The 27,841-nt window shown below is 44.8% G+C and overlaps 2 protein-coding genes across 23 annotated transcripts in view; one reads left to right on the top strand and one right to left on the bottom strand.

Moving 5' to 3' along the window:
* Positions 1-27,841, top strand: part of LOC133850817 (muscle-specific protein 300 kDa) — a 121,149-nt gene that overhangs the window by 28,004 nt on the left and 65,304 nt on the right. For 9 of the 22 annotated variants that reach the window (XM_062287034.1, XM_062287037.1, XM_062287038.1 and 6 more), the window contains 11 exons: positions 4,358-4,630; positions 5,159-5,328; positions 5,392-5,668; positions 5,752-8,358; positions 8,437-8,451; positions 8,532-21,719; positions 22,068-22,382; positions 22,451-23,593; positions 24,203-24,391; positions 24,533-24,770; positions 24,834-27,616. In XM_062287034.1, the coding sequence (XP_062143018.1) occupies positions 4,358-4,630; positions 5,159-5,328; positions 5,392-5,668; positions 5,752-8,358; positions 8,437-8,451; positions 8,532-21,719; positions 22,068-22,382; positions 22,451-23,593; positions 24,203-24,391; positions 24,533-24,770; positions 24,834-27,616 (21,198 nt within the window). The remainder of the gene's footprint in view (positions 1-4,357; positions 4,631-5,158; positions 5,329-5,391; positions 5,669-5,751; positions 8,359-8,436; positions 8,452-8,531; positions 21,720-22,067; positions 22,383-22,450; positions 23,594-24,202; positions 24,392-24,532; positions 24,771-24,833; positions 27,617-27,841) is intronic. The other 13 variants (XM_062287035.1, XM_062287045.1, XM_062287039.1 and 10 more) reach the window with 5 other exon arrangements.
* Positions 1,292-3,348, bottom strand: LOC133850806 (fibrinogen-like protein 1). The gene is made up of 3 exons (XM_062287014.1): positions 3,177-3,348; positions 1,945-3,107; positions 1,292-1,883 (listed from the first exon to the last, which is right to left on the bottom strand). Exons 2-3 carry the CDS (start codon positions 3,084-3,086, stop codon positions 1,793-1,795), a joined length of 1,233 nt encoding a protein of 410 aa, XP_062142998.1. The 5' UTR covers positions 3,087-3,107; positions 3,177-3,348; the 3' UTR covers positions 1,292-1,792.

Genomic DNA, 27,841 nt, shown 5'->3' on the forward strand with positions numbered 1-27,841 from the left:
TATGCTTAAAGGGTTAAAAATATCTTAGATGTCCTAAAGATTTCAGGTTCAGCGAAACATTTCTTGAATTCGAAATGTTTTCAACACTTTTTTTTGTTGCCATAGAATCAACTTGTTTAACAAGTCCGCACTGGCATTCTTAACCCCATGATCAAGTAAAAGAATTTCCTTTCTTTTATGGTATCTATATAGAGTAAAGATTGAGAAACAACACTGCAAATTGTCCAATAAAAGAATACAAGAAATAAAAAGGCATTGCAAGACAAAAAGCTGTTAGAAAAGTTTGACACAATTGCCAGACAACACCATAAATTAAGTTGGTTCCTTTGGGTGTGTTAAAGGGGTGTGTCATCGTTGGTGGTAAAGAGGGGGAGGAAAGGCGACTAACAGGAAATGCCGAAATTGATTTCGCATTGTAAGTAGCATAGTTCTCGGAAGTTGCATTAACACAACTTTTGCGACTCGAAACAGACAGAAACAGAAACAGACACAGAAAACTTTACCGTCATTTGCATGTCCGCAACAGTTGAAGTCAAAGTTTTTCTTTTTTGTTGTACAAACTATTTGCCTTGCTTTTGGTCCCCGAGACTCACCCTGAGAAAAACCACTGGGAAAGCTCAATTAAATGCTACACTCAATTTTATAATGCCTGCTCGCGATGACTGCACTTATTTGCTTGGGTTTTGTCGGTGCCACTTCCGATGTTCGTCTACGAACTAATGACATTAACTTAAATCGCAATCTTTTGCGGTAAAGTCAACCCAAATGCCAGCGCGTGTCATTGGCCAATTTGTCGGGGCAAATGACTGGAAGGCAAACTAAACAAATTATCGCATAGTGAAACGATTTAAACTATTTTAATTGATACTATTTATTTGTTGCGTTTCATGTTGCGTTTTCATCCCCAGCACACGCATTTTATGTGGTGGGTTTAATATGTTTGTGTAAAAGAGAAAATAGGGAGAAATTCGCACAAGTAAGGAAATTATTTCTTAAGAAAAGTTGTACAACACACTTTTTTTCTGCATTAATTGAGTAGATAGCTTAGCTAAATTTATCTGTAGTTTTGCATTCATATGTTATGTGAGACTTCGATTAATGAAACGCATTAATTAAATCGATTGAGTCGAATATGCAAGTATGTGTGAATAGTATGTATTCGTATACAAAATGCACAACGTGTGCAATTGGAAACTCACTTATACATATGCATATTTACATTATGCACATTCTTAATGGGCCCATAAAAATGCCGTTAAATACTGCAGCGAAAAGGTACTTCAAAGTCGCTGTCGATGTCTGGTCATTTGGCTTTATTGCTCATTAAATTACTTGGTAATACATCTCGTATTTGCGCGTATTTGCGGATCGATCTATGTACATACAAATGTATATATGTATATGTAAAACAATCTCTTTCTTTGGTCAGTTTGTATATTCGATGCAAAAAAAGCTATCAAATGTTTGTCGGTTCAAAAAATTAAATTGCCGTAGTAAATTAAGTTAATTATAGTTGAGTGTCTTTACATTTACTTTAGACTCACATAAACTAAGTTAAAAAAGAGTGTTTCTATGTTCAAATGATGTCAAGCACCGAACTTGTAAGCGATAACAGCAAATAAAATGTTTATTAAAATGTTATTTAGAAATTGTAAGATGGCCAAATCTCTTTCAATGAGTCATTCAACAAATAAGTCGTTACGTTAAATAGCAAATTCTTAGTGCACCAATTATATATAAATGATTATATAAAAGGGTCAAATATCGGAATTTCGGCTCTTCAGTTTATCATTTATTTCTTCATTACTTCTTTGGGACGAATTAGCATCTTAGCTTCTTTCAGGTCAATCGATGGGTGAAGCAAATACTTTTGATTTAAGTTACTGCATTAAAAAAAGAATAATTTAGTATATTCCATCAAAAAAAAATATTTGTAATACTTACCAATGATGACAACTGTTGTACCACCAGCCACTTTTGAACTCATCTGCACAATTGCCACCGCTAAAATCGTTATCGCGATCGAATGTTGAGAATTTCATGTTTTCGCCGATTCTCATCGCATCCTCAGATGTTCCATTCCATTTGCCTAGACTCAGTGTGTATCCATTGTCTTCATCAGATATTTTAAAGTCATCATAACGAGCATTGTAGATACTTCCATTCACAGCAACCAAATGTATATAAAGTTCGAAACGCTGCAAACTTGTGATACGATATATTTTCTCTAATCCTATGAAGAAATCGCTATCCAATGCACCGAATCCTTCGCGGTAGGTGCCCCAGTCTCTATTGAAATCCTCATTGCGCCCAACTCGTTGTTGTATCACAATCCATCCAGGTCCAGCTAACTGACTATCGCATAAAACATCGAAGAAATCTATCCCAGTGACATTGAGTTGATGAACTCCTGGATAATCTCCAAAAGGGATGCAAGTTGTGGGACTTAACTTATCAAGTTCAGAACGACATAATATATTTTCATAATCGCTCACTATTGTTTTCGAATGCCACTTTTCCAATTGAGAACTCAATTTTCTCTGCTCTTCTCTCATATTCTCTGATGCCTTATTTAATAAATTGATTTCAAAACGACACCACTGATTTTCAGTATCTTTTGATTTTAATTTAGTTTGCATCTCCTTTAATTGCAATTCAATTTTACTTGAAAACAAACTTGTTCTATTTTCATCTTTTTCAATTAACACAGAATCGAGTGTTTTTAATTTAATTTCACAAATTTCTAAGTCGGAAGATTTATTTGCTAATTCTGCTTCTAATTTGGCAATAACATTTTTTTGTGAATTAATCTCAGATTCTAGTTTATCGACTTTAATTTGAGACGACTGCAAATCGTTTTCCCCTTTCACAACTTTTCTTTTATACTCATTTAATAGAGCTGCCTCGTTCATGAATAGTTCATGAATTTCTACAATTTCACGATACTTTTCCATAAGATCAGAATTTAATTCAATTAAATTATTTTCCCTAATTTCCCTCTGTTCTAACTCATTTTTAACCAGTCTAAAATAATCTAGCATAGGTTTCACACTTTCATAGGTCTGACTGCAGCATTTTTCTGCCATTTGTCCATCGGATTCAATCGACTGATAAGAAAAAGATGTAAACATTCTTAGCACTCACTGTACTAAGCTGCTTCATGTAACTGTTCTCACCTCTTTGAAGGCAGCTGATGCCACCAAGAATATTTGAAGAATTATTAAAAAAAACAGTTGCGTTGATTTTTATTTTGCACATTTTGAATGTTTCGACTGATTGCAAGCATGAATAATTTGGAACTAAAAGTTGAATTCAAATCGAAAAATTCAGCTCTGTGTTGCTGTGTTGTTTTTGAACTTTCACGTGATCAACGGATGTGGGTTTAGCTCAAAAGGTCTTAGCGTGAGATAGTACATGATGAAAGTAAGAAGAGTCTCAATTTATGTCGCTCTCTCTCTCTATTTCTTATCGTCGCAAAAGTGACGTAAAATTTGGAGGCAAAAAAAAAAATATATAATATTTAAAATTTCATTCATCGAGTTTGCTCGATTATAAAATTGCCCTATAAATGTATTTAAAATTTACCTTTTTATTTTTATATGTATTAATGTTTGCTTTTACTATGTTTTTACTATGTGTTTCATAAATTGTTGACTCAGCTTCCACAAAAATATTACATTAAAATTGATGTGAATTATCACAAAAAAAAAGATAAAGTTTTCAAATCAACTTTCCATGACATCAACAATTGAATGAAAATTAAATTCAAAGTTGGAACCATGAATTATGTATATAAGTGCTCTTAGTTTGATCTGCAAAGTGCATTTAATTAACGTTCAAATAATAAATAAATATTATCAAAAGCAAGCGCAGCCACAAAATGTTTCACACAGTGTGCGTACATGTGAGTACAATATTGAAATATGGAAGGCACTCATTGTCCTTTGCCCTATCATCAGCAACATAATTGTTGTTGTTGTTGAGATTTGCTCATTGTTTTTGCATATATATGCCGAAGATTATATTTGGTATATTAATATAGAATGTATGTCATTAGAGTGCAAAATACAAGAATTGTTTGACTCGACTGTTGATGCTGATCAAGAATATATAATACATATATGTATATACATTATGACGTTTACATACAAATGTAATAATAATACCCTTCAACCCCATAAGTAGCGAGCATACAAATTTGACAGAGATTTATTAAAACAGCTTAGAACCCTTTAGCCTGTAACCTTGACATTTTCGAATTACTTAAAGGAAATTATTTAATCAAATTTTGTACTTAATTTCCTCACATTTAACTCGTTTAATTTATAACAATTTGTTTATTTTTATTTTATTTTAGCGTGTTCCACCGCTTCGCATTGATGATTTAATCAACGATTTACGCGATGGCACGAAACTGATTGCGTTGCTCGAAGTTTTGTCCGGCGAACGTTTGCCCGTGGAGAAGGGCCGCGTTCTCAGACGTCCACATTTCCTTAGCAATGCCAATACAGCTTTACAATTTTTAGCCAGCAAACGTATCAAATTGGTCAATATTAATCCCGCAGATCTGGTGGATGGGAGACCACCAGTTGTGTTGGGTCTGATATGGACGATCATATTGTACTTCCAGGTGAGTTGAGCTCTACGCTTAAGCTACAATTTGAAACCCCTTTTTTCACATAAATACCCACCGTATAGTGCACAGTTTGTGAGCAAATTGAAGCACATTAAAGAGAATCGTGAATTGGTTGCTAGATGTACACTTGTTTAAATGTCACCCAAGTTTAGACCACCAACTTTTGAAGCACCAAATAGCTATTCACAATTATGCCAATTATAAACATAATTAATCCTCTATCTATAACTTTACTTTATTTATATTTAATTCTTCTAAAAACCATAACAAATCAAAAACAAACACAAGCTTCGTAAAAAGAGGCGGAAAAACTTAGTTGTAGTTATAAATTATGCGCCACAGGTAGGTTAAAGTCGATGTAAACAAATTGTGTTGGTGTCGTTGTCATTCATTTTTACTTATGTATCCGTTAGTTAAACTCTTCAGTTGGTAGTCTCAATTATAAAGCACCCCAAAAATTATAATTTTCCCCATTTCAAATCAGTCTCCGATTGTGAAACTAATGCTTGAAACTATTCACAGATCGAGGAGAATAGCCGCAACCTAGAATATTTGGGTCATGGTATTGGCGGTTCGGTTAGCTCACTCGACAGTGTTGGCAATCATAAGGCTGGTGGTGATCTAAGGGCTGAGAAATGGAAGCAAGGTGCCAAGAAAACGCTACTCAATTGGGTAACAAACGCCTTGCCAAAGTAAGTATTCACGACACGCTAATTAAAATGATTTCTAATTGACTAATTTTACACAATTTGCAGAGACAGTGGTGTGGAGGTGAAAGATTTTGGCGCCAGCTGGAGAGATGGCGTCGCTTTCCTCGCACTTATTGATGCAATTAAAGCGAATCTGGTTAATTTAGCTGAGCTAAAGAAGACCAGCAATCGTCAGCGTTTGGAGACTGCTTTCGATGTGGCCGAAAGCAAATTGGGCATTGCCAAACTATTGGACGCTGAGGATGTGGACGTACCCAAACCGGATGAGAAAAGCATAATGACATATGTGGCACAATTTTTGCACAAGTATCCCGAACCAAAGGTTAGTTTGTACTATGTAATGTAATGTAATGTAATGTATTTGAATGATTTAAATACGAATTGAATTTTCATATTTTTTTTTAGGGTGCAACACGCGACGAGTCGCATGTGCAACAAGAAGTGAACGAATTGCGTCGTTTTCTGGTGGAGAAGACCACCGAATACGAACCAATGGTGATGATGAATTCATTTCCACGCGATTTTAGTGAATATCTATTGGCACGTTCTGAAGTCGATGCACATTTGCCTGCTTACAACCGTCTGAAGCAATTAACTGAGACTCAGAGCGGTTTTCTGCAGGTCTCACGTCAATCGTGGGATGAAATTAACGAGCTGTGGCAGCGCCTTCAATACCAGATGATGTACTGGCTCTGGCTATTGGACGCCGAGCTGCCCGGCGAATTCGGCATTGTGGGCAAATGGCTGGCCGAAGCCGAAAAACTGCTCATGGACAATGACATACCCAATGCTATGAATGAGGAGACAGCAGCTGTCATCAGTAGAAAGCTGGAGGAGCATAAGCTGTTCTTTGCCGATCTGCCACGAATTGTGGCCATGTTCGATAATGCCAAGCGCTCACCGCTGGCTCAACAAGTGCCGCTCGAGCAGCTGCGCAACATGGAACGACGCCTTCAAGAGGTCGCGCCCAAGGCGGCTGAACGTCGAATTCGCTTGAAATTCCTTGAGCACAAGTGCTGTCTGATTGCCTTCTTGAACCTAGTCGAGAACAAAATGCGCGGCTGGACTGGCAAATATGGACAAGAGGAGAAGGTTGCCCAGCAGCTGGAACAATACAAGAACTTTGTCTCACGCAACAAGATTTTCCAAGAGTTCCAGAAAGCCTTTGTCGACATGCAACAGGTGGTCGATGAATACAAGCGCGAAGGCAACGTGGCACGCAAGGATATCAACGAGATTGATCGCTTCATGTACGAGACCGAGGAGCGTTGGAAGCGTGTCTCCATGGAGCTCAAGTGCTGCCAGAACTCGCTCGAGGAGGTCGTCAACTGCTGGCGCAACTGGAATCAATTGGCGCCCAACTGTGAAGAGTGGCTGTTGCTCGCCGAGCAGAAGCTCAATCAAAGTGAGGACGATCGCCTGGAGTTCTTCCAAGACATTAGCGTGTGGAAGGATAAATTTGATGCGTTGGGTAATGCTGCAAGCTATCTGATTGCCTCCTGCGAGGAACCCATTGCCCAACAACTACGGCAACGTCATGGCGCGCTCGCCGAGCGCTTCGAACGTTTGTTTGCTAACACCAAGCAGTACATGCATGCCGGTGACATTATTCGCTCGCGTCAAGAGTACAAGTCGGGCATTGAGAAGCTCTCAAAGTGGCTGCGCGGTGCTGAGAGTGTACTGGATCAGCGCCAGGTGCTTGGCAACAGTGAGCAGATTCGTCGCTATGGCGAGCAGCTGCAGCAACTGGCCAGCGAAATCGATGATAACGAGGAGCTGTTCAAGACCATCAGTCGCACCTTCCAATCGCTGATACAGGACTTGTCGCGTGACGAGGTCGACAGGATGATGAAGCTGCTTAAGCAGGAGAAGGAATCGCTGGTGCGCATACGTGCTCAGCTGCCTGCCAAGCTGCACTTGTTCCATCAGCTGCAGATACAGCAGGAATCGCTTGAGGCCGGTCAAAAGGAGATCCATCAATGGCTGAGCGAAGCGGAACAACTGCTGGGCACACACAATTTGGCCGGTGGTCGCGAAGTGCTCAACGAGCAGCTGCACAAGCACAAGACCTACTTCTCAAGGACTGTCTATTATCGCTCCATGCTGGAGAGCAAGAACAAGGTGTTCCAGAATCTGCTGAACGCTGTGGCTGCCGATGATAAGATCGATACTGCACCAGCTGCTCAGCAAATGCAACAACTGAATGAGCGCTTCAATTATGTCATTCAGAATGCCGGCAAATGGGAGCAGCGATTGAACGATGCTGCCGGTGGTTGGAGCAACTTCAAGGATAACGAACGTGTCGTTACTGAATGGCTGACTCAAGCCGAATCCATGCTGGTGGAGAAGCACATTGAATCGAAGACAACAATTGAAACGCAAAAGTACTTCTTTGATCAAGTCAACGATCGTTGGATGAACGATCTGGTGCAGTCGGCACAGCAATTGCTCACGTCTTTGCCTGCCCAGGAGCAGCCAGCTGTGGTGCAGAGCGTGGAGCAGCTGCAAACACGCTGGAAGAATGTGCTTTCCCAAGCGCCATTGCATTTGCTGAAGCTTGACTTCCGTCTGGATGAGAATGTGTTCTATCAATCTCTTAAAGATGTCGAGAAGGAGCTTCAACTGGAGCAACAGGCACTCAATCGCAACGAGGATGTTGACTCCATTCTGCAGCGCAATCAACAATTCCTACTGCAACAGGATACCGTGCCGCGTTTGGAGCGTTGCCTGCAAAACATGCAACGTCTCGCACAGGCGCACAGGCAACATCAGCCCGGAGACATTAGCTTGGATCAGGCTTATGACAATGCCAAGGCTCAGTGGCAACAAATGTCCAACAAATTGGCTGATATGCGTCAGACTTTGCAACAAATCCCAGCACAATGGCAGGGTTATCATCTGAAGTTCAATGAGATGATCGACTGGATGAACAGCGTGGATCAAAGCCTCAAGAACATTGTGAACGAGGTGAACACGATGGAGGAGTTTGAAAAGGAGAAGGTTGTTTTCCAGGTGAGTTCAAATCGAGGGTCAAAAATAGCAATTTAAACTAACAATGCTTTGTCAAAATCCATTAATGCCTGCATGAAGCTGAGGGAACTTGTGGTAACTTAACAAATTTATTAAATAATTATAAATTATAGTAAAACATCTTATTAATAATGTTTTTCTTTTTATAACTATAGAAAATCTGCCAGGATGCAGATAACAAACGTGAGGACATGAAATGGCTTGTCAAAACATTGGATTCTCTGCTCAGCTATGCGACCGAAGATGAGGCCAATCTGGAGCAAAAGAAACTGGAAGATTTGATTGCACGCTACAAGAATCTGATACCCACAATTGAGATTACCATGGTCAAGACGGAAGTCTTCTCAAAATGCTATACATATCGTCGTGAGGTGCACGAAGTTGTTTGTCTGCTGACCAAGGTTAAGGATCAGACGGCCAACATTCCGGCCCCCGATAGCTTGGAGCGTGTCAATCGCCTCATCGAGGAGCAACAGTATGCCATCAATCAGCTCGATCATCAGCGGCCACACATCATGTCAATGCTACAACGTGGACGTGATCTAAGTAAGGATGTGCATGCTCCTGCCTTTGTCAACACCGAAGTTAAGAACCTGGAAACCGGCTGGAATCAAGCCTACACAGAGACCTCTGACAAGTTGCAGGCACTGAAGGGCACTCAAGCGGTATGGAGTGAGTTTGTCGATCAGAAGAACGACATCTTCTCCATGCTGCAGACCGCTGAGACTGAGTTGCGTGCTCTGACGCCACTCCAAACTGATCCCAAGAACGTTAGCCAGGATCTGAAGTCGAAGCGTGATCTGAATGTGCAACTGCAACAGGCATCGCACCAACTGCTGCCCAAGTTGCATGCTCTGAAGTCGGAATTGGCACCACTTGCTGCCGCCGACAAGCGTCCCATACTGGAGAAGGAGGTGACCGAGGTGGAGAAGATGTTCTTCAATACCATGGAGCATGTGAAGGATCGCGTTGGTTACTTGGAAGACTACAGTGCCAAGTGGAACAACTATAAGACACGTCTCGCTGAGCTGCAAGAATGGGCCAACAAAGTGGCGCCTAAGAACATTGAAGCCTTGCAGTCGGAGGATCTGACGCCCGAGGAGCGTGTTGTTAAAGTGCAATCCTTTAAACGTGTGCTGGGTGAGCGCATGAAGCAACTGGATTTATTGGCCGCTGATGCATCGGAGCTTGCACCGAAGGAGGGCAACGTTGCGGAGGCGAAGCGTCTGAAGGGTGAAATCTCCAAATTGCAGGAGGTGCTCAGTGCAATCAACCGCAATGTGGATCATCAGTCGCAGGCCGTGCAGGAGGATCTGGTCAATTGGCAGCAGTTCCAGGCTGGACTGCAACAGATCAAGCCCGCCGTGGAGCAGAGCGAAGTCAAGGTAAATAATATAGTTCCTAAGCCGATCACACTTGATGAAGCCGTTGCCATGCAACAAAATGCCAAACAATTTGAAACACAATGCCTGGAGCAATTGGACAAACTCCATGGTATTTCAAACATCAGTCATAAAATGTTATGCAAAACCAATGCCCCCGATGAGTTAGATGCCATGCACTCCCGTTGGACGGCAGTCCATGAAAATGCAAAACAGGCGAGCGCCAAGCTCGAAAAACTCGTCGCCAATTGGCAATCCTTTGATGCCGATACCGCCAAACTGGAGGATTGGATCAATCAGGGTGAACAGCAAATGGGTAAGCGCCCAACCGTACTTAATACGCCGCACATTGACAAACTGGAAAAAGAGCTGGTCAAGCTCAAGTCCTTCAACAATGAGATTTCGCAGCAGCAGGCCAAACTTGTGGCCCTTGGACAAAATGCCGATCAGATTAGTTTACATCTGGCACCAGAGGGTGCTGCCGCTGTCAAGGATCGCGTCAACTTGATGAAGGGCAAATTGCAGAAATTGTCGGAGGCCACACGTGGCAACATCAATGAAGTCTCCGATGCCATTATTTCTCGTCAAGATTTCAATGCCAAACTTGTGAACTTCTCCAATTGGATGGAGCAGTTGCGAAATCAAGTCACCCAGGTGGAGGAAATCAATCCGGAACGCGTGGAGACAAGTCTTCACGTCATTCATGCGTTGCTGCAAGAGCATGCCGACAAGAAGCCTAGCTTCAATGCTATATATGATGAGGTGAAGCAATTGGCTTTGGGCGCCACGCCTGAGGAGTCGAATGCTCTTAATGATGCCTACACTGCGTTGGTGGTCAACTATCAGAACCTCGAGTCGAATATGCTGCAAAAGAAGGCAGCACTCGAGAAGTGGACGGAGCTGTTGGGCTGGAAACATGACACTGAATCGCACTTGAATTACTTGAAGCATCAACTGGACAAGCCTGAGGGTCCTGCTGTCGAAGAACTGAAGAAGGTCGTCCAGGAGATTGATCATCTTGGACAAGGTCTCAGTTACTGGAAGGATCAGGCTAAGCAGATCGATGAGAATCCTGCCATACAATTGCGTGATGCGTTGTCGCGTCGCCCCTTGATTGCCACACAGATTGTTAACGATGTGGAGAACAAACTGGAGAATCTGAAGTTGCGTTCGCAGAATCAGCAACAGCAGCTCCAACAGATGACCGTGCGAAAGGACAAATTCCATGCCCTTGAACACAACTTTGGTCAGGCATTGGAGGAGAATCGTGCCAAGCTTGAGGAGATCCTCAAGCAACATCCCAATTTGCACAACATCGATCAGATCATTGCCGATTTGGTGGCGCTTAATGAGGCGCTTAAGTATCAAGCAGATTTAAAGGACCGCATTCACGACGAAGGTTCACTGCTGATGCGCGAGGATATTGCCAGCATGCCAGCCATACAGGAGAGTCTGCTCGTCTTGGACAAGAATTATGATTCACTCCAGAACGAGATCGCCGATCGCATACAGAAATACAACTTGATTAGTCAGGCATTGCGTGAGTATGCCGACTCCAAGGACAAGTTCTCCAAGGAGCTGAAAAAGGCCGAAGACCTGTTTAATGCCATACCCCAACAACCTGGCGATGAAACTGAACTCCATCAGGCCTCAGAGAAAACACGCAAGACCATGGAACAACTGCGCAAGTCCAAAATGAACCTGGATGAGCTCGATCGTCGTGGCAACAATGTTTGCAAGCTATTTACTGCCATTGGTGAAGCTGTGCCTCAGGAGGTGCCACAAGAAGTGGCCACTGCTAAGCAGCACTGGCAGGACTTACATGACAAGACCGCGAAAAATGCACATGTCTACGAAACAGAGGCAGTTATTTGGTCACAGATCGAAGATGCCAAGAAGGATCTGTTGCCTTGGCTGTCGGAGACGAACCAAGGACTTTGCGACGCGGCGGACAATTCAATTGAAATTGAATTTGGTCCAATGCGCTTGAGCAAATATCGTACTGAGCTGCCTTCTTACCAGGCTCTCAAGGACACCATCAAAGAGAAGACAAACGACCTGGTTAAGATTAACAACGGTGCCGAGATTCCGGCTTTGAGTGCTCTCAATCAGCTGCTGACCGAACAGTTTGCTGAGGTCAGCAATAATGCGGATCGTTTGAGCGCCGTCACAACCTCGTTCAATGATCAGGAGCAGGAACTAAGACGTCGCACCAAGGTTGCAGGCGAACAGGTTAGCAAGCTGCGTGAGCAGCTTATCAAATGCGATGATATGTCTGGCGATAACAATAAGATCATGGAACGTTTGCTGCAATGTCGTGCTCTGCGCGCTCAACTCGAGAACAGCGGCAATGAGATTGAGAATATCAAACAAAATGTGGATGAGCTACGTAATTTGTATCCAACATTTAATGAGTCCATTATACCCAAGGAGCTGAACAATGTGCAGAAGCGTTACGAGGGCGTAGACCAGTATGCCAAGAAAATCGAGAGTTCTCTACTGCAATTCCTCAAGAAGTTCCACGCCGACAAGGTGGGCATGCTGAAGCGTTTGATTGCCACGCAGCGTGAGAAGGTTGCATGGTGTCAGCCCGAATCGTCGAGTGATAAATATAACTTGGATGTGAAGAAATCCTCGTTACAGGAAGTCAGTAAGAGTATCGATGACTGCAAGGCGCGTCATGCGGAAACACTTAAATCTCTGGAGATGCTGAAGGCCGTCGAAACACCACAAAATCTCGCTGAGCTCACGAATGATGCACTGCTGATGGACAAGGAGATGCAAGCGTTGCAGGATAGCTTTAATCGCATCAAGGGCATACTCGATGAGAATGTGGATCTGTGGTCACAGTACGAACAGTCGAACGAACAAATCTCCAACTGGCTGCGTGATGTTGAAGGTCGTGTCAAAGCTGAGACCAGCAGCCAAGTGAATTTGCCAGAGGTGCCACAGAAACTACAAGAGTTGGCGGTGCTCCAGCAGGATGTGTTATCGCACGAGCCTATTATCAACAATTTGGAGCAGACATCTCAACAACTGATTGAAAAGAATCCCGAGGCTCGCATTGGACAATTTGTCACGCATCTTGTGCAGCGTTATCAAACCGTTGCCAAGAGTTTGGCAGGGCACATCGATAAAATACGTAGCGCGCAGCTGTCGAACGCCAACTTTGCCAAGGCATCGAAGGACTTTAATGAATGGTTCGGCGATGCAAAAATTGAATTCCAGGAATTGGCACGTATGGGTTCGCCTGGTTCCTCCTCAGCCACTGCTCAGCAGTTACAGACCATTAAGAACTATCTGAAGACTTTCGATAATGGTCAGCTCTTGCTTAACAATGCCGTTGATATTGGAGAGGCACTTTATCCTGTGGTTTCGCCTGAGAATCGTGAACGCATTCGTGCCGATCTGCGTCAAATGCGTGAAAAGTACGATTATCTGCGTGACGAGGCAAATGCTTTGATGCAACAGGTGGAAGGTGTGCTCATTCAGAAGACATCCATTGAGGAGAGTTACACACAGGTGTCGCACTATCTCAACGAGTCCAAGGCCAAGGTTACCGCTGGCGATGAACTCTATCCCACGTTGGCCACCAAGAAAGCTGCACTCCAGAACTACAAAACCCAATTACAGGAGATTACCTTGCACAAGAATGCTTTAAAGCAATTGCATGATAAGGCTGTCACTCTTTGCGACGATGAGTCGGAACGCAAGACTGATGAATCTATTCAGGAGTACAATACACTCTCGAAGAAGATCTCTGATCGCATTCAAACCGTCGGCAATCATGTGGTCAAGCACGAAGCCTACGATCAGGTGCTAGAGAAGGCACAGGATTGGTTGAACACCATCAAATCAGAGGCCATTGATATTCTGAACGAGACCACTTTCGAGAAGGAAGGCGCCGAAGAGAAACTGATTGTTGTGGAGAATCTATTGCAGCATAAGCCCGAGGGTGACTCCATTTTCGATACATGCCACAAGCTGTTGGAAACGGTGCTCACTCAGACCCACCCCAGCGGTCATCCAGCATTGCTGAAGGGTTTCGAGGAGCCCAAGAAGGCTTGGGAGGAATTCATGTCGCTGTGCCAGGATTCATTGGTTAAACTCAAGCAGCTCTGCTCGAAATGGGATGAGTTCGATTCGATCATTGAGGAGCTCGATAACTGGATGAAGAATGTCGAAGCTGTAGTTAAGAATCAGAACCTTAAGAGCACCGCTGAGGCAAAGAGTGCTCACCTGAAGCAACTGCAAGAGAGTGCCAAGGATATTGAGCGTCGTGGCGCTGCTATCAATGAGCTCATGGATCAGGGTCGTGAAATTGAAGGTGAAACCGATTTGAATCTGAAACTGTCACGACTCAATACACGCTATCAAACCCTGAAGAATCTGTGCAAGGAATCCATTGCAAAGTACACCAATTACGTCAAGGATCACGACAGCTTTGATAAGGATTACGAAAAGTTCAAGGAGGATCTCCAAGCCTGCGTCAATGAGCTGTCCAAGACCAATGAAATTGTCGGCGATCAAAATGTGTTGCAAGAACAACAGAACAAGTTACGCGAGATGTCCGACAAGCGTATTACCGACTCGACGATCTTCGAGAGCCTAATTGATCGCGGCGAGAAGCTTTATGGTCACACCAGTCCCGATGGTCGTGAGATCATTCGTCAGCAGTTGCGCAATTTGCGCACCTTGTGGGATAACTACACGGATGATTTGAACTCAGCCACGCATAAGATTGATCAGTGTCTGCTGCAGTTCAACGAGTTTAGCATTGCACAGGATCAGCTGACCAAGTGGCTTAAGGATGTCGACAAGGCCATGCAGAGTCACACCGAACCAAAGACAACGCTGCAGGAGAAACGCGCTCAGTTGCAGAATCACAAGCTGTTGCATCAGGAGATCACCACACACAATGTACTCGTCGACAATGTGTGCGACAAGGCACAACTATTGGTAGATCAAATTAAGGACAACTCTCTGAATGTCTATTTGCAATCGATTAAGCAATTGTTCCAGAATATTGTGCAGAAATCCGATGAAATCCTTCACAATTTGGAGGGCTGTGTGCAAAAGCATAATGACTTGAATAATGCTCTTAATGCGGCCAAAACATGGATATCTAATGAGAAAGCAAAGCTCCTCGAATGCGACGATGCTTATGGCGAGAAGGCAGATATTAAACGCAAGATTGAAACCCTTGGACAATTGGCCCAAAACAAACCACAGGCAATGAATCTTATTGCCGATATTCGTTCACAGTTCGACAATGTTAAACCAGCTACGTCTGAGAAGGGCATTGAGGTGCTTGAGAAGGAAATTGATGAGCTGGAGACGACTATGAAGAGTCACTTCGATGACATCGAAGGCATCGAGGGCAAGCAAAAGGATGTGCTTGCACAGTGGGACAAATTCGAGAGCAATCTCGAAGAGCTCACCAAGTGGTGTCGCAATGCTGAAGCCGTTTTCCGCGATCAACAACTCAAGTCGACGCTCCACGAAAAGGTCGAGCAGATGGACAAGTATAAGATTCAGCGTGAACTCATCCTGCAAAAGGAGAAGGAAATCGACGCCTTCGGCGATATGGCCCATTCGTTGCTCAATAATAGCGGTGCTGATCGCCTGAAGACGTTGACAACGCAAATTACAAACCGTTATCAACTGCTTCAAGTGCTCAGCAAGGAGGTTGTTAATCGTTGGTCCAATCTCGTTGATGATCATCAGTTCTATCAGGACAAATACAACGAGGTGGACTTGTGGTTGCAACCCATTGAAACGCAACTTGAGAAGGCGCTCAAAGATGAACCTACGCAGAGCTCTAATATCTTGCAAGTGCTTTTGTCCGAAAAGGAGCAAGCTGAGAGCCTGTTTGCTGCTCTGAATGCTGCTGGCGAAAAGGCTCTGCCCGAAACATCCACACAAGGCCGAGAGAAGATTCGCAAGGATCTGCGAGATATACGCGATCGTTGGGACAAACTCGACGAGGGCATTCGCAATCTGGAGAAACGCCAGGAAGCCCAAACTGTGCAACTGTCTAGCTATCAGGACATTCTCAATCAAACCGTCAACTGGCTCGATCAGGTCGAAAAGTTGTTGCACAACGAGAACCCCGCCAGCTGGACTAGTGCCCAGGAGATACGCTCCAAACTGTACAAGTATAAGGCCACCAATCAGGACATCAATTCGCACAAACGCATTGTGGAAGCCGTTAACGAGAAAGCGGCCACGCTGCTGACTACCGCTGCTCCTGCCAATGCCGATGAGATTGCCAAATCCATTGCCGATGTCAACAAACGCTATGAGCAAGTTGGTCAGGATTGTGGCAAGCTTGTAGCCGATCTGGATGCCGCTTTTGATGTGTACCAGCAATTCAGTGAGTTACAAAAGGCACAACAGGATTACCAGAAGAATCTCTGGGATCGTTTGACTGGCTACTCCGATTACTCTGGTAACAAGGCAGCGCTGCAAGCGCGTCTGCAAAAGATCAATGAAATTCAGGATGCTCTTCCCGAGGGCGTAGCCAAACTGAAGGCTTTGGAGGAGCATATCGAGAGTCATGCCAGCAACATTCCAGCACGCTCCAAGGAAGCCATGACACGTGACTTGGCCAATTTGCATGCCGACTTTGAGAAGTTTAGCGGTTCGTTGTCGGATGTAAAGAGCGGTCTCGAGAATCGTTTGCAGCAATGGAATGACTACGAGGTCGACTTGGATCGCTTGATCAATTGGCTGGGAGAAGCGGAGAATGCGCTGAAGAACTACAATCTGAAGTCATCGTTCGAGGAAAAGGAAGAGCAATTGAATCGCTTCCAGTCCTTGACACAGAATCTGCGCCAAAATGAGGCAGACTTTGAGAAGATGAAGGATGACACCTCAGAGCTTGTGCAGAGTTCTGGAGAGACTAGGATCGCTGTCAATGTGCAGCAAGTTTCTTCCCGCTTCCAGTCGATTCAGGCTACGGCTAAGGAGATTCTTAAGAAATGCGAACAAGCTGTCCAAGATCACGGACACTTCAATGAGAAGTACAAGCAATGCTCCGATTGGTTGGCCAATGCTCAGGCACGCTACGATGACTGCAGTGATCTGTCAACGGTGGCATCCCGCGATGATTTGCTCAAGAAACAGCTGATTATCCAGGAGCTTTTGGCTCAACAGCCCACAGCGACTCAACTTTTGAACAGCACTGTAGAGCTGGGCGAGAAATGCTATAGCTCCACTGCAACCGAAGGTCGTGAAGCTATTCGCAGTCAACTGGATGATTTGACATTTGATCAGTTGTTCGACAACATTGCCAGCACTGCTCGCAAGATTCAGGATAAGATTGCCAGATGGTCGGGCTTCGATGAGACCGCTGACAGTCTGAAGGGCTGGTTGGACACTGTGGAGCAAGAGTTGCCCGCTGAAATTGAGTTGAAGACTACACTTGATGAGAAACGCAACAAATTGCAGTCGTATCGCGATATTGTCAATGACATTAATAACCATCAAGTTGAGGTGGGCAATCTGCAAGAGATTGCCGCCAATTTGCCAGAGAAAACCGAACATGTTGATCAGATTCTTAAGGACATCACTGATCGCTTCGGCAAGCTGCAAAAACGCGCTCAAGGCTACGTGGAACGCTACGAGGGAATTGTAAGTGCCCATCAACAGTACTCCAAGGCGGTAATGGATGCCCAAGAGTTTATCGATGCTACCCAGAATACTGTGCACTATTGGGGCGATCTGGATTTGGAGCAAACATCATTGCACACCAATCTCGATCGTCTAAAGAACCTGAAGGCTAGTCTGGCTGATGAATTCCCACGTGTTGATCAAGTACGTGCGCTGGGCGAGAAGGTTATACCCGGCACTGTTGATGTGGGACAAGTGAACATCAAGTCTCAGATTGATACCACACAACAGGAATGGGAAGGTCTTCTGGCGGCTATCAGTTCTACCATTGAAGCCATTGAATCACGACTACAGCAATGGTCAGAGTACGAGCAATTGCGTGATCAATGCTTGGCTTGGATTCGTGATACCGACAACGATTTGCATGCCATTGATCTGAAGGAGGACCTGCCCAAAAAGCGTGCGCAACTTGATGCGTTGAAGGCGTTGCAGGGCGATGTGCGTGCCAAGGAATTGGAAGTGGACAATGTCACAGAAAAAGCACAAACTCTGCTCAAGGGAGCCACGACAACAAGAGCATCAGGTCCCGAGTTGGTGACCAAATATCAGCAAATCTTCCACAAGGTCAAGGACTTGAACAATCGCTGGCAACAATATGTTAGCTCGCACGAGGACTTTGATAACTCAATTTCGGAATGCTCATCGTGGATCAATGACATTAAGGAGAAGTTGGACTACTGCTCCGACATGTCCTCGATGAGTCCCAAGGAACTGGACAAAAAGTTGGCCACCATACAGGATGTTATACTGCTTAAGGACGAAGGTTCAGCTCGTGTGCTGAAGATCTTGGAGCAGGCACAACATGTGCTGGCCAACACAGCTCCTGGTGGACACGAGGCCATCAACAAGGAGCTGTCTGACCTGCAGGATCTGTGGTCCGGCATTGCTCTGCGTATTATGGATGTCAAGGCAAATCTGGATGACTCCATTACACAATGGTCTGGTTTCTTGGACCAAGTGCAGAATGTGCGCAAGTTCAACGAATGGTTGGATACGCTGCTCAAGGAATTGGGTGAGCATCAGACCACAATGACAGAGAAACGTGCACAGCTTGACCGTGTGAAGTCCACGGAGGAGAAGGTGCGAGTGGAGAAGATCGATGTGGATGCATTGAAGATACAAGCCAAGGAAATGATTGCAAGCGGTCAGCAAAGTCAGGCGGCCTTCCAGGCTCAGAAAGTGCTCGACACTTTTGATGAACTGTTTGGTAAGACACAGAAATTACTGTCGGATCGTCAGGATCAGTATCGTGATCATCGCCTGTTCAAGGAAGCCTACGATGATCTGGTTAGCTGGATTAGTCGCGCTCGTGAGAAGTTCCCTGCCTTGAAACAGAGCAGTTTGAGCGACAAATTGGCCATTGAGAATGCTGTGCAAGCGACCGAAGCGCTGCTCAATAAGCAGGCACAGGGTGAACTCCTGGTGGAGCATTTGGTGCACACAGGTGAGGTTGTTCTGGCAAGTACGTCGACGCAAGGCCAAGAGATCATACGCAATGATATACGCGCCCTACGTGATAGCTTCGAGAGTTTGTTCCGCGAAATCAATCAGCAGAAGGAGAACTTGGAAGTTACCATGGTGCAATGGCGTGCATATAAAGAGGAGTATGAACGTCTCATGGAATGGCTGCAACAAATTGACATACTTGTGAAGAACCACAAACTCAACCTCTGTCCCAATTTGCCCGACAAGGAAAAACAGGTCGCCGACATGCGTGACGTCATGGCACGCCTCGAGAAGGGCAAGGATGATATTGATAGATTCAATGCCTCAGCTGCTGGTCTACTTAAATCTCATTTGGATAGCTATGTCAACAATCAGCTGCGACACTTGAGCTCCATGTATCAGGTTCAGGTGAATCTGGGAAAGGATGTGCTTAAGAAGGTGGAAACAAATCGTGATCAGCATCGTGAATACGATGCTAACATGAAATCGGCCAAGGAATGGATTGCCAATGCCAAGCAAACAATACAATCTGCAGGCGAGGGTGCCGGTTCCAAGGAGGCCCTGCAGCGTCGCCTGGAACAAATCCAGGACTTAATACGCAATCGTGAAGTGGGTCAGAACTTAGTACACACGGCCATAAACAATGGCGAGAAGATCATCAGGAACACACGTTCCGATGGTCGCGATGCCATCAATAATGAGATGAAGGAATTGCAAACTGACTGGGATCGCTTGGTCAAGAAAATGTCAACGGCTAAGGTGCAGTTGGAAACGAATCTACTGCAATGGGCCGACTACAGCTCCAGCTATTCGCAGCTGCAGCAATGGATCACCGACAGGGAGGCAAAATTGCAACAGGCTTGCGAGCAAAAGATTATCAAATCGCAACGTGGTCAACCTGGTCTCAGCAGTGGCTTAAGCGAACGCAAGGCCAACCTGCGACAGACCAACAACATTGTCCAGGATATTGTCTCCTTTGAGCCAATGATTCAATCGGTCACCTCGAAGGCATCGGACTTGCAGCAAGGTGCACCAGCCACTGAAATCTCTGATAAGTACGAGAACCTAACCAAACAGGCTAAGGATCTCTATGCCAAGCAGAAGAATACTATCGATAGCTATCAGGCCTTGATTGATGCGGGCAATGAGTTTGCCACCTGGTTGCGTAATGCAAAGGAACGGCTGAGTAAGTGCTCCGAGCCCACGGGCGATAAGCAAGCGCTTGCGGAGAAGACACATCAGCTGAAGATTCTGCAGGGTGAAGTGCCCGAAGGTTCAACGAAGCTGCAGAATGCCTTGGCTCAGGGTGAGATTGCTTGCCGCACAGCCGAACCCGAGGATTGCGCGATTATCGAAGAAGAAGTTGCGTTGCTGCAAGAGGAATTCGATGCGTATGTGGAAGCACTCAACAAGGCCAAGGATTACTTGGAAGTGGGAATTGTCAAGTGGTCCGACTACCAGGATCAATACACCGAAGCGCTCGAATGGTTGACCAAGACCGAAGCTCTGGTCCAGTCGTACAACAAGCTGCAAGATAGCCTCACCCAAAAGAAAGTGGTGCTGGAGCAGTTTCAGGGTCATCTCCAAACACTCTTCGATTGGCAAAAGACATTGGATCATCTGAACATGAAGGCTCAAGTGCTTTTGGAGACTTGCTCCGACACACGCATCAGCAATGCCATCATGCAGTTAACTACCAAGTATAATGCACTGTTGACATTGGCCAAGGAGGTGATGCGACGCCTGGAGATGCACTATCAGGAACATCAACAGCATCACACTCTCTACGAAGAGTGCCAGTCGTGGATAGAGAATACACGCGAGAAACTCGCAGATTGTGAGCAGATTCCTGGCACTTTGAATGAGGTGCAAATCAAGTTGAACACTGTCAAGAATTTGCGTCAAGGTTTCGAAACAGGTCAGAACAAATTGCGTTATTTGTTGGAGCTGAAGGAGAAGGTCATCATGAATACGGAACAGAATGGTGCAACCAAAATACAGGAAGACACCGAAGCACTCAAGCAGGACTTTGACAAACTGCTTGTGGATCTGAATGATGTGCGCCAAAAGTTGGCCAATCGCTTGGCTCAGCTCGAGGAGATCTTCAAGTTGTACAAGATACTGCTTGAATGGCTTGAGGACATTGAACCCAGTGTTAAGGCAAGTGAAGAGTATCTGAATGACTTGAGCGAAAAGCGAGCTGCACTGGAGAAATTCCGTGTCACGCAACGTGATATCAATGGACACAACGATATCGTGGAAAAGATCAATGTGCGCTTGCGTGAGGATAACAGCCTGGACAAGAATGACTTCCAGCCTGGTCTGAGCAAGTTTGAAGATCTGCAAGCGCAGGTCAACAAGATTATCGAATCGCTCGAGAATCAAGTGAACAATCACGAAAAGTACAAGCATGCCTACAATGAGCTGCAAGATTGGCTGCGTCGCACTCGCATTGAGGTGGAACAGTGTGCCGATTGCCATGGCGAAAAGGATCGCGTTGAGGATCGTTTGAATCGTTTGGGCGACATACAATCCACTTCCATGCAGGGCAAATCGCTGCTGGATGCTTGCGAAGAACTCAGCCAGGCGGTGATTGCCACCAGCGGCAGCGAAGGTCAAGATAATGTGGCACAAGAGATTAAGCACTTGAATAGTGAGTGGGAAACATTGCAAGCTCTGTCGAGAGATGCACGCAGCGGTCTGGAGTCATGTTTGGCCGCTTGGCAGACGTTCCTGCAGAAATTCAACAAGATTAATTTGTGGATTGATACAATGAGCAAGCGCGTTGCCAAATCTCATGAAGGCGATAACAAAACCCCCGAAGATTTGGTCAATGCCAAGGTAAGCCACAACAACAAGTAAAATGTCTCTCTATCACAAAAGTCGCACGCAACGCTAACCAAAAGAAGTCAAAATTATAATCAAATTACTAATCGAAAAAGAGTGCACCTAAGTAGTTCACCAAATACCAAAATTATGCGAAAATATATATATGTATATGTATTATATGTCTACTAAAATCTCACTAATTGAAATTGCTAATCCTTTCAGCTAATCACCTAATCACAATTGCAGCTAATCATTTTACACAAACACAGACTTTTTGTCTAATTGCCTAAATATGCTTTTATGTGCCTTTAATTTAACAAACTTGTGCAGCACTTAATTAATATGTGAAATCTTCTTTAGAAACTGCTGGAAGAGGTGCTCGCTGAGAAGGAGAATGTCGAGGATTTGAACGACAACTGCGAGCTCCTCATGGAACAAAGCGCCTGCACTCGCATTCGCGATCAAACCATTGAAACTCAAGCCAACTATACTAAATTGTTGACTGCCGCCCAGGGTCTGGTTGCCAAGATTGAGAAGAATCTGTCGGATCACACTGAGTTCCTTAATTACAAGAACGAAATGGATGCATGGATTGAGAAGGCACAACAGGTGCTCAATGATTGCACCATTGATGGAAATGCCCAGGCTATTGCCCAAAAACTGGAGACAGTTAACGTAAGTAGCACCAATACATAATTCCTATATCTATCACAATTATTATATTATATCTTTTTCCACAACAGTCTCTGTCCTCGCATCTACCTGAGGGTCAGCATTTGCTTGCCATGGTACAGGATGCCTACTCAAAGGCCTCCAACATTACACCCGAGGATAAGCAAGAGAAACTCCGTGATCTTATGACAAAGGTGCGTGAGGATTGGGATGCCCTGGGTCTGGCTGTTAAGCAGAAGCTCAGCGACTTGAAGCAAGCACAAAACCGCTGGAATGACTTTGCTGTCAACAAAGATAAACTCGACAAGTGGCTGGTCGAAACGGAGAAGACATTGAAGACACCTCCAGAGACCAAGGGCGAGTTGAGTGAGATGAAAACACTCTTGGAACGTTACAAGGCACTGTCCAATGAACTCAAGCAGAAGGGTAACGATCTGGAGCATCTTATGTCGGAGGCACGCGATCTGGGCACTGAAGTGGATGCTGTGAATCGTCTGCAATCGCGCTGCGATAAACTGAAGAACGATTGCGCTGCATATATCAAGGACTTGGAGCAGGAGATGCTCGACTATAATGCATACCACCAGAGTCTGCAAGATGTAGAGAAATGGTTGCTGCAAATCTCCTTCCAGCTGATGGCACACAATTCCCTCTTCATTTCAAATCGCGAGCAAACCCAGGAGCAAATTAAACAGCACGAAGCGCTGCTTGGTGAAATTCAAAAGTATCAGACCAATTTAGATGATCTAAATGCCAAGGGACAGGCGCAAATTAAACGCTATGAACCCACAACTCGCGAAATACGTCCAACTGTTGAGTCGCAGCTGAAGAACATTCAGGACAGCTATAACTCATTGTTGCAGACATCAGTGCAAATTAAAAATCGTCTCTTGGAGTCGCTTGCCAAGTTCCAGGAGTACGAAGATACGCTGGACAACATTATGCGCAATCTGGAGACCTACGAGCCAATCATTCAAACGGAACTTGATGCTCCGGCTACCAGCTTGGAGTTGGCACAGAATCAACTCAAGTGTGCCCAGGATATGCAGCAAAAGCTGAATAACGAAAAGTCCCGTCTGGCAGCCGCTGTGCAAGCTTGTGAGGCAGCCACAGCGTCGATCAGTCGACCAAGCTCTCCTCTTGAGACAGCTATGCATGCGATACCCGAACGTGAACTGATGGTGCGCGCCAAGCTAGAAGATCTGCTGGATCAGGTGAGTGCCATAATAGCTTTAACTTTCAACTTTGAAGTAATTTGTAGAACTGCATTAACTTTCCTGCAAGTGCGATAAGTTCTTTAAGAAAAACGCAAGGACTATTTAGATTCCCCAAATTACTTTAGTTCATTGAGCAAATTGCTTTTTCAAACAAGCCTTTATATTTTATTACAAATAATTCATTTTTATTCAAAAAACCTGCAAGAGAAATTTAGTCTTTTGATATCATCCTTTGTATGCTAAATTTCCTATTACCTTATTTCGTTTATTAAGTTTACCACAACATATAAGAGGCGTTTGTTAATCATTAATTTAATTTGAATGAATTATTGTAACATACAACAAAATTTATAACCGTTTCAAAATTGCATTTAGTTTGTTAAACTCATTTATTGTTTCCCCAATTGCTAACCAAAAATCTTTATTTTATTTAATTTATTTTTTATTAACTTTAATTTTGCTCCTAACCCTGCCAAACTACATCACAACCCCTCAAAAAAAAAAACACCGCTCTAACTTTTGTTGCTGCACCGTAACTGTTGTTGTAAAACCGCACTACCACGCCCACTTTTGCTCCTGCCTGTGCTATTCATTTGTTGACCAAAGCCAACGCCAAATACTCAGAGCTCAACGAAGAATGTCGATGAAGATGGTGATGATGTCGATGACGTTGAGCTCAGCGAAGTGAATGAGGCGTTAATGGATCCAATTGCTCACGAGAGTATTACGAACTATCGTCGTATAGTACGCTTGAATAGTGCACACGTGAGCAAGCTGAATGCACTTGTCGCTAAGGTAAGACATTCAGACACTCGACTGGTGGCGGCTCTTGGCTTTAATATTCCGTAATTCAATACTAAACACAATGTTGACATTAACTCGTGTCTCATTCATGCAAATCATTTAATTAATTACGGAATTCCCAAATGTTCTCAGGTGCAATCCCACTTGGGTGGTTTGACTGCATCCGTTAGCGAGCTGGAGCAACAGCAGAAGCAGCGCGCTGAACTGCAGGATTGGGTAAAGAAACAACAAGGCTCAGTCGCCGACTGGCTGATGAGGCCTTGCAAGCTACGCTCTGAGGCCGCACAACAGGAGCTGGTGTCTATGAATGATCTGCTTAATTCCATTGGCGATAAGCGTTCCCAGCTTATGCTGGAAATGACGGGATCATGTAAGTTCATTAAAAAAAAATTGTATTAAAATAAATATATAATTTATATTACTTACTTTGCAGTGGGCGATGAGGACACCGATCTGGATGATAACATCGACAAGCTGGAATCAGAGCTGATGGACGCCATTGCCAAGAAGCAGGCGGGTCAGAATGTCATCGATGGCTATCGCCAGGGCATGCAGGATGTGCAGAATTGGTTCGATACATTGATTAAGCGTATGGATGTGCTCGATCGCGGCTCTGGCCTCAATTGTGCCCAGAAGATGGCTGCCATCAATGAGATCAAGAACGAGTATGAATTGCAAGGACATCCCAAGATCCAAGAGCTCAAGGGCAAGGCAGCTCAAGTGGCTGAGGTGATTAGCAACCTAGATGGCCAACAAGTCGAAGAGCAAATGAAATCGTTGGATCGTCGCTTTGCTGATCTTGGCAAGCGCATCGATCGCAAGGCTCAGCTGCTGGATGTGACCAACAAGGGCGTTGATGGCGCTAAGGGTGAAATCGAGCAGCTCCAACTGTGGGTTAAGCAGCAAATCGATGAGCTCCAAACTCCTGCTGCACTTGGATTCACTCCTAAAGATGCAGAGGCTCGTCAGCAGAAGATTAAGAGCTTAATGAAGGATGCAGAGGCCAAGCAGTCGCTTGCCGATGTGCTTGAGAAGCGCATTGCCAACATGCAGCCCGAACTGGAATCTGCCGAGTACGCACAATTGGAATCTGCGCTGCGTAATCTTAACAGTGAGAATCGCAACTTATCTGGCGTCCTCAAGGCTGAGCTTGACAAAGCTTTGGAGGCGAGCAAGGCGCGTAAGGCACTGGAGAATGATTTGGACAAGGCTCGTCAATGGCTGAAATCCAAAATATCCGAAGTGCGCAAATTGCCAGTTTATCATCCATTGACCTCTGCAGAGATTGAGAAGAAAATCCAGGAGAACAAGAAATACGATGATGATGCCAAGCAATTCAATGACAGCGTGCTAAGCGATGTGCAGCGTCAAGCGGCCAATATCATGAAGGATTGCGGCGATGCTGACAAGGCGGCGCTTCAAAAGATTCTCGATGAAATCGCAGCTGACTATCAGACACTGAAGGATGAGAGCGGCAAGCGTGGCAAGTCCTTGGATGATCTGCTTCAGGGTCGCAAAGCTTTTGAGGATTCTATGAAGAACATGGGCGATTGGTTAAATGAAATGGAAACTGCCACCGAAGGCGAATTGCGTACCACCAGTTTACCCGTGTTGGAGGAACAGTTGGCGCACTACAAGAAGCTGCTGCAGGACGCTGAGAACAAGGGTGGACTTATCAACGATGTGTCCGAGCAGGGCAAGAGCATCTTGCCCACGCTCAGCAATGCCGACAAGCTGAAGCTCAACGATGACATTAAGAACATGAAGGATCGCTATGCACGCATCAAGCAAACGATTGATGATCGCACTAACACCTTAGGTGATCACATCAAGAAGTACAAGGATGCCAAAAATAGATTGGCTGATTGCAGTCAATTCCTTGGCGCCATTCAGCAGCGTTTACGTGAACTCAATCGTCCAATTGGCTCACGAATTGAAGATGTGCAAGATCTGTTGGGCGCCTATGAAGGCATACTCAAGGAACTCAAGGACAGCAAGCACAAAATGGGTGACATGCAAATGGATGATCTGCCCGAACTCCAAAGCATTCTGAGCCAACAGGATGATATGATCAAAATGATTGAGGATCAATTGGCGCATCTTCGTCAACTGTTGCTACTGCGCGAGCAGTTCATTGCTTTGATCAATGAGATTATTGCCTTCATTATGAAGTACACTGATGTCATCATCGATATAGAGAACTCGCCCGACAGTCTGGAGGATAAGATTAACAAGTACGACAATGTGATTGTTAAGATTCAAGAGTGCGAAGGCTTGCTCGCTTCGGCCAACGATAAGGGCCAAAAGATTGCCTCCGAAGGCAATGCTGCGGATAAGAACAGCATCACCGAGCAGCTGCAATCGCTGAAGAATCAATTGCAAAATCTTCGCAAGGCTGTTGAGTCGCAACGCCAGAAGCATCAACTGCAGCTCGAATCCCACAAGAAGATGGCCGCCGAGTTGAGCGATATTCTCGACTGGTTGCACAGCAATGAAGGTGCTGCCAAGTCACGTCCATTATTGGATCGCGATCCCGAGTCAGTGGAACGTGAACTGCAGAAACATCATGCGCTCAGCAAGGAAATTGATGACCATTTGCAAAAGTTCAACAAAATCAACGACAGCGTCAAGACAGAGTTGGGCATGCCCAGCTCTCTGCTGGAAATGCTCTCCGAGGGTCGTTCACTGGTCGCCTCGCTGCCCCACGAGTTGGAGGAACGCGAGAAGTACTTGAAGAACAATCGCGATTCGCGTTTGGAGTACATGCAACTGGTGGCCAAATTCAACGATTGGGTCCACGAAGCTGAGCTTCGTTTGCAGAACAGCCAGCATGGCATCGACTACGAGCATCTGGTTCATGATCTGGATGAGCACAAGATCTTCTTCAGCAACGAGGCACCCATTCGTAATTTGGTGCACAAGCAAATCCAGGAGGCATCCGACAAGATCTGGTCCTCGTTGAACAACTACGAGCAATCAGAGCTGTCCGCCGAATTGGCACAGTTCCAGACCAAGTTGGCCAACACATTGGCCAATGCCAAGACCCAACAGAGTGAGCTCGAAAAGGAAGCGGAACGCTGGCGTGAATACCAACAGTCCATCGATCGCGTCAAGGCCACCATCGAACGCACCAAATTCAGCGATGAGCCTGTACAGAATTTGGCTGGTCTTCACTTTAATATTCAGAAGCTGTCGCATGCCATTGGAAATGTACAGGTGAGTTGACAAGTCAGATATCAATTGATTTTATACCCTAAGTGGATGGTTACTTAGAACTGGGTATTACCGAAATACATAATATTTTTTAAGCAAGGGATTCGTTAATAATTTTTGCAAATTTGTTTAATCAGTTATGTAAAACAATAAGAATGTTGTGATATTCTCTTTGTCCGCTTATTCAAAGTAGGCAAAATTTGCCATGTTTTGGCATAGTTCGTATAT

This window comes from Drosophila sulfurigaster, chromosome 2L, assembly GCF_023558435.1.
Source record: "Drosophila sulfurigaster albostrigata strain 15112-1811.04 chromosome 2L, ASM2355843v2, whole genome shotgun sequence".
NCBI lineage: Eukaryota > Metazoa > Arthropoda > Insecta > Diptera > Drosophilidae > Drosophila > Drosophila sulfurigaster.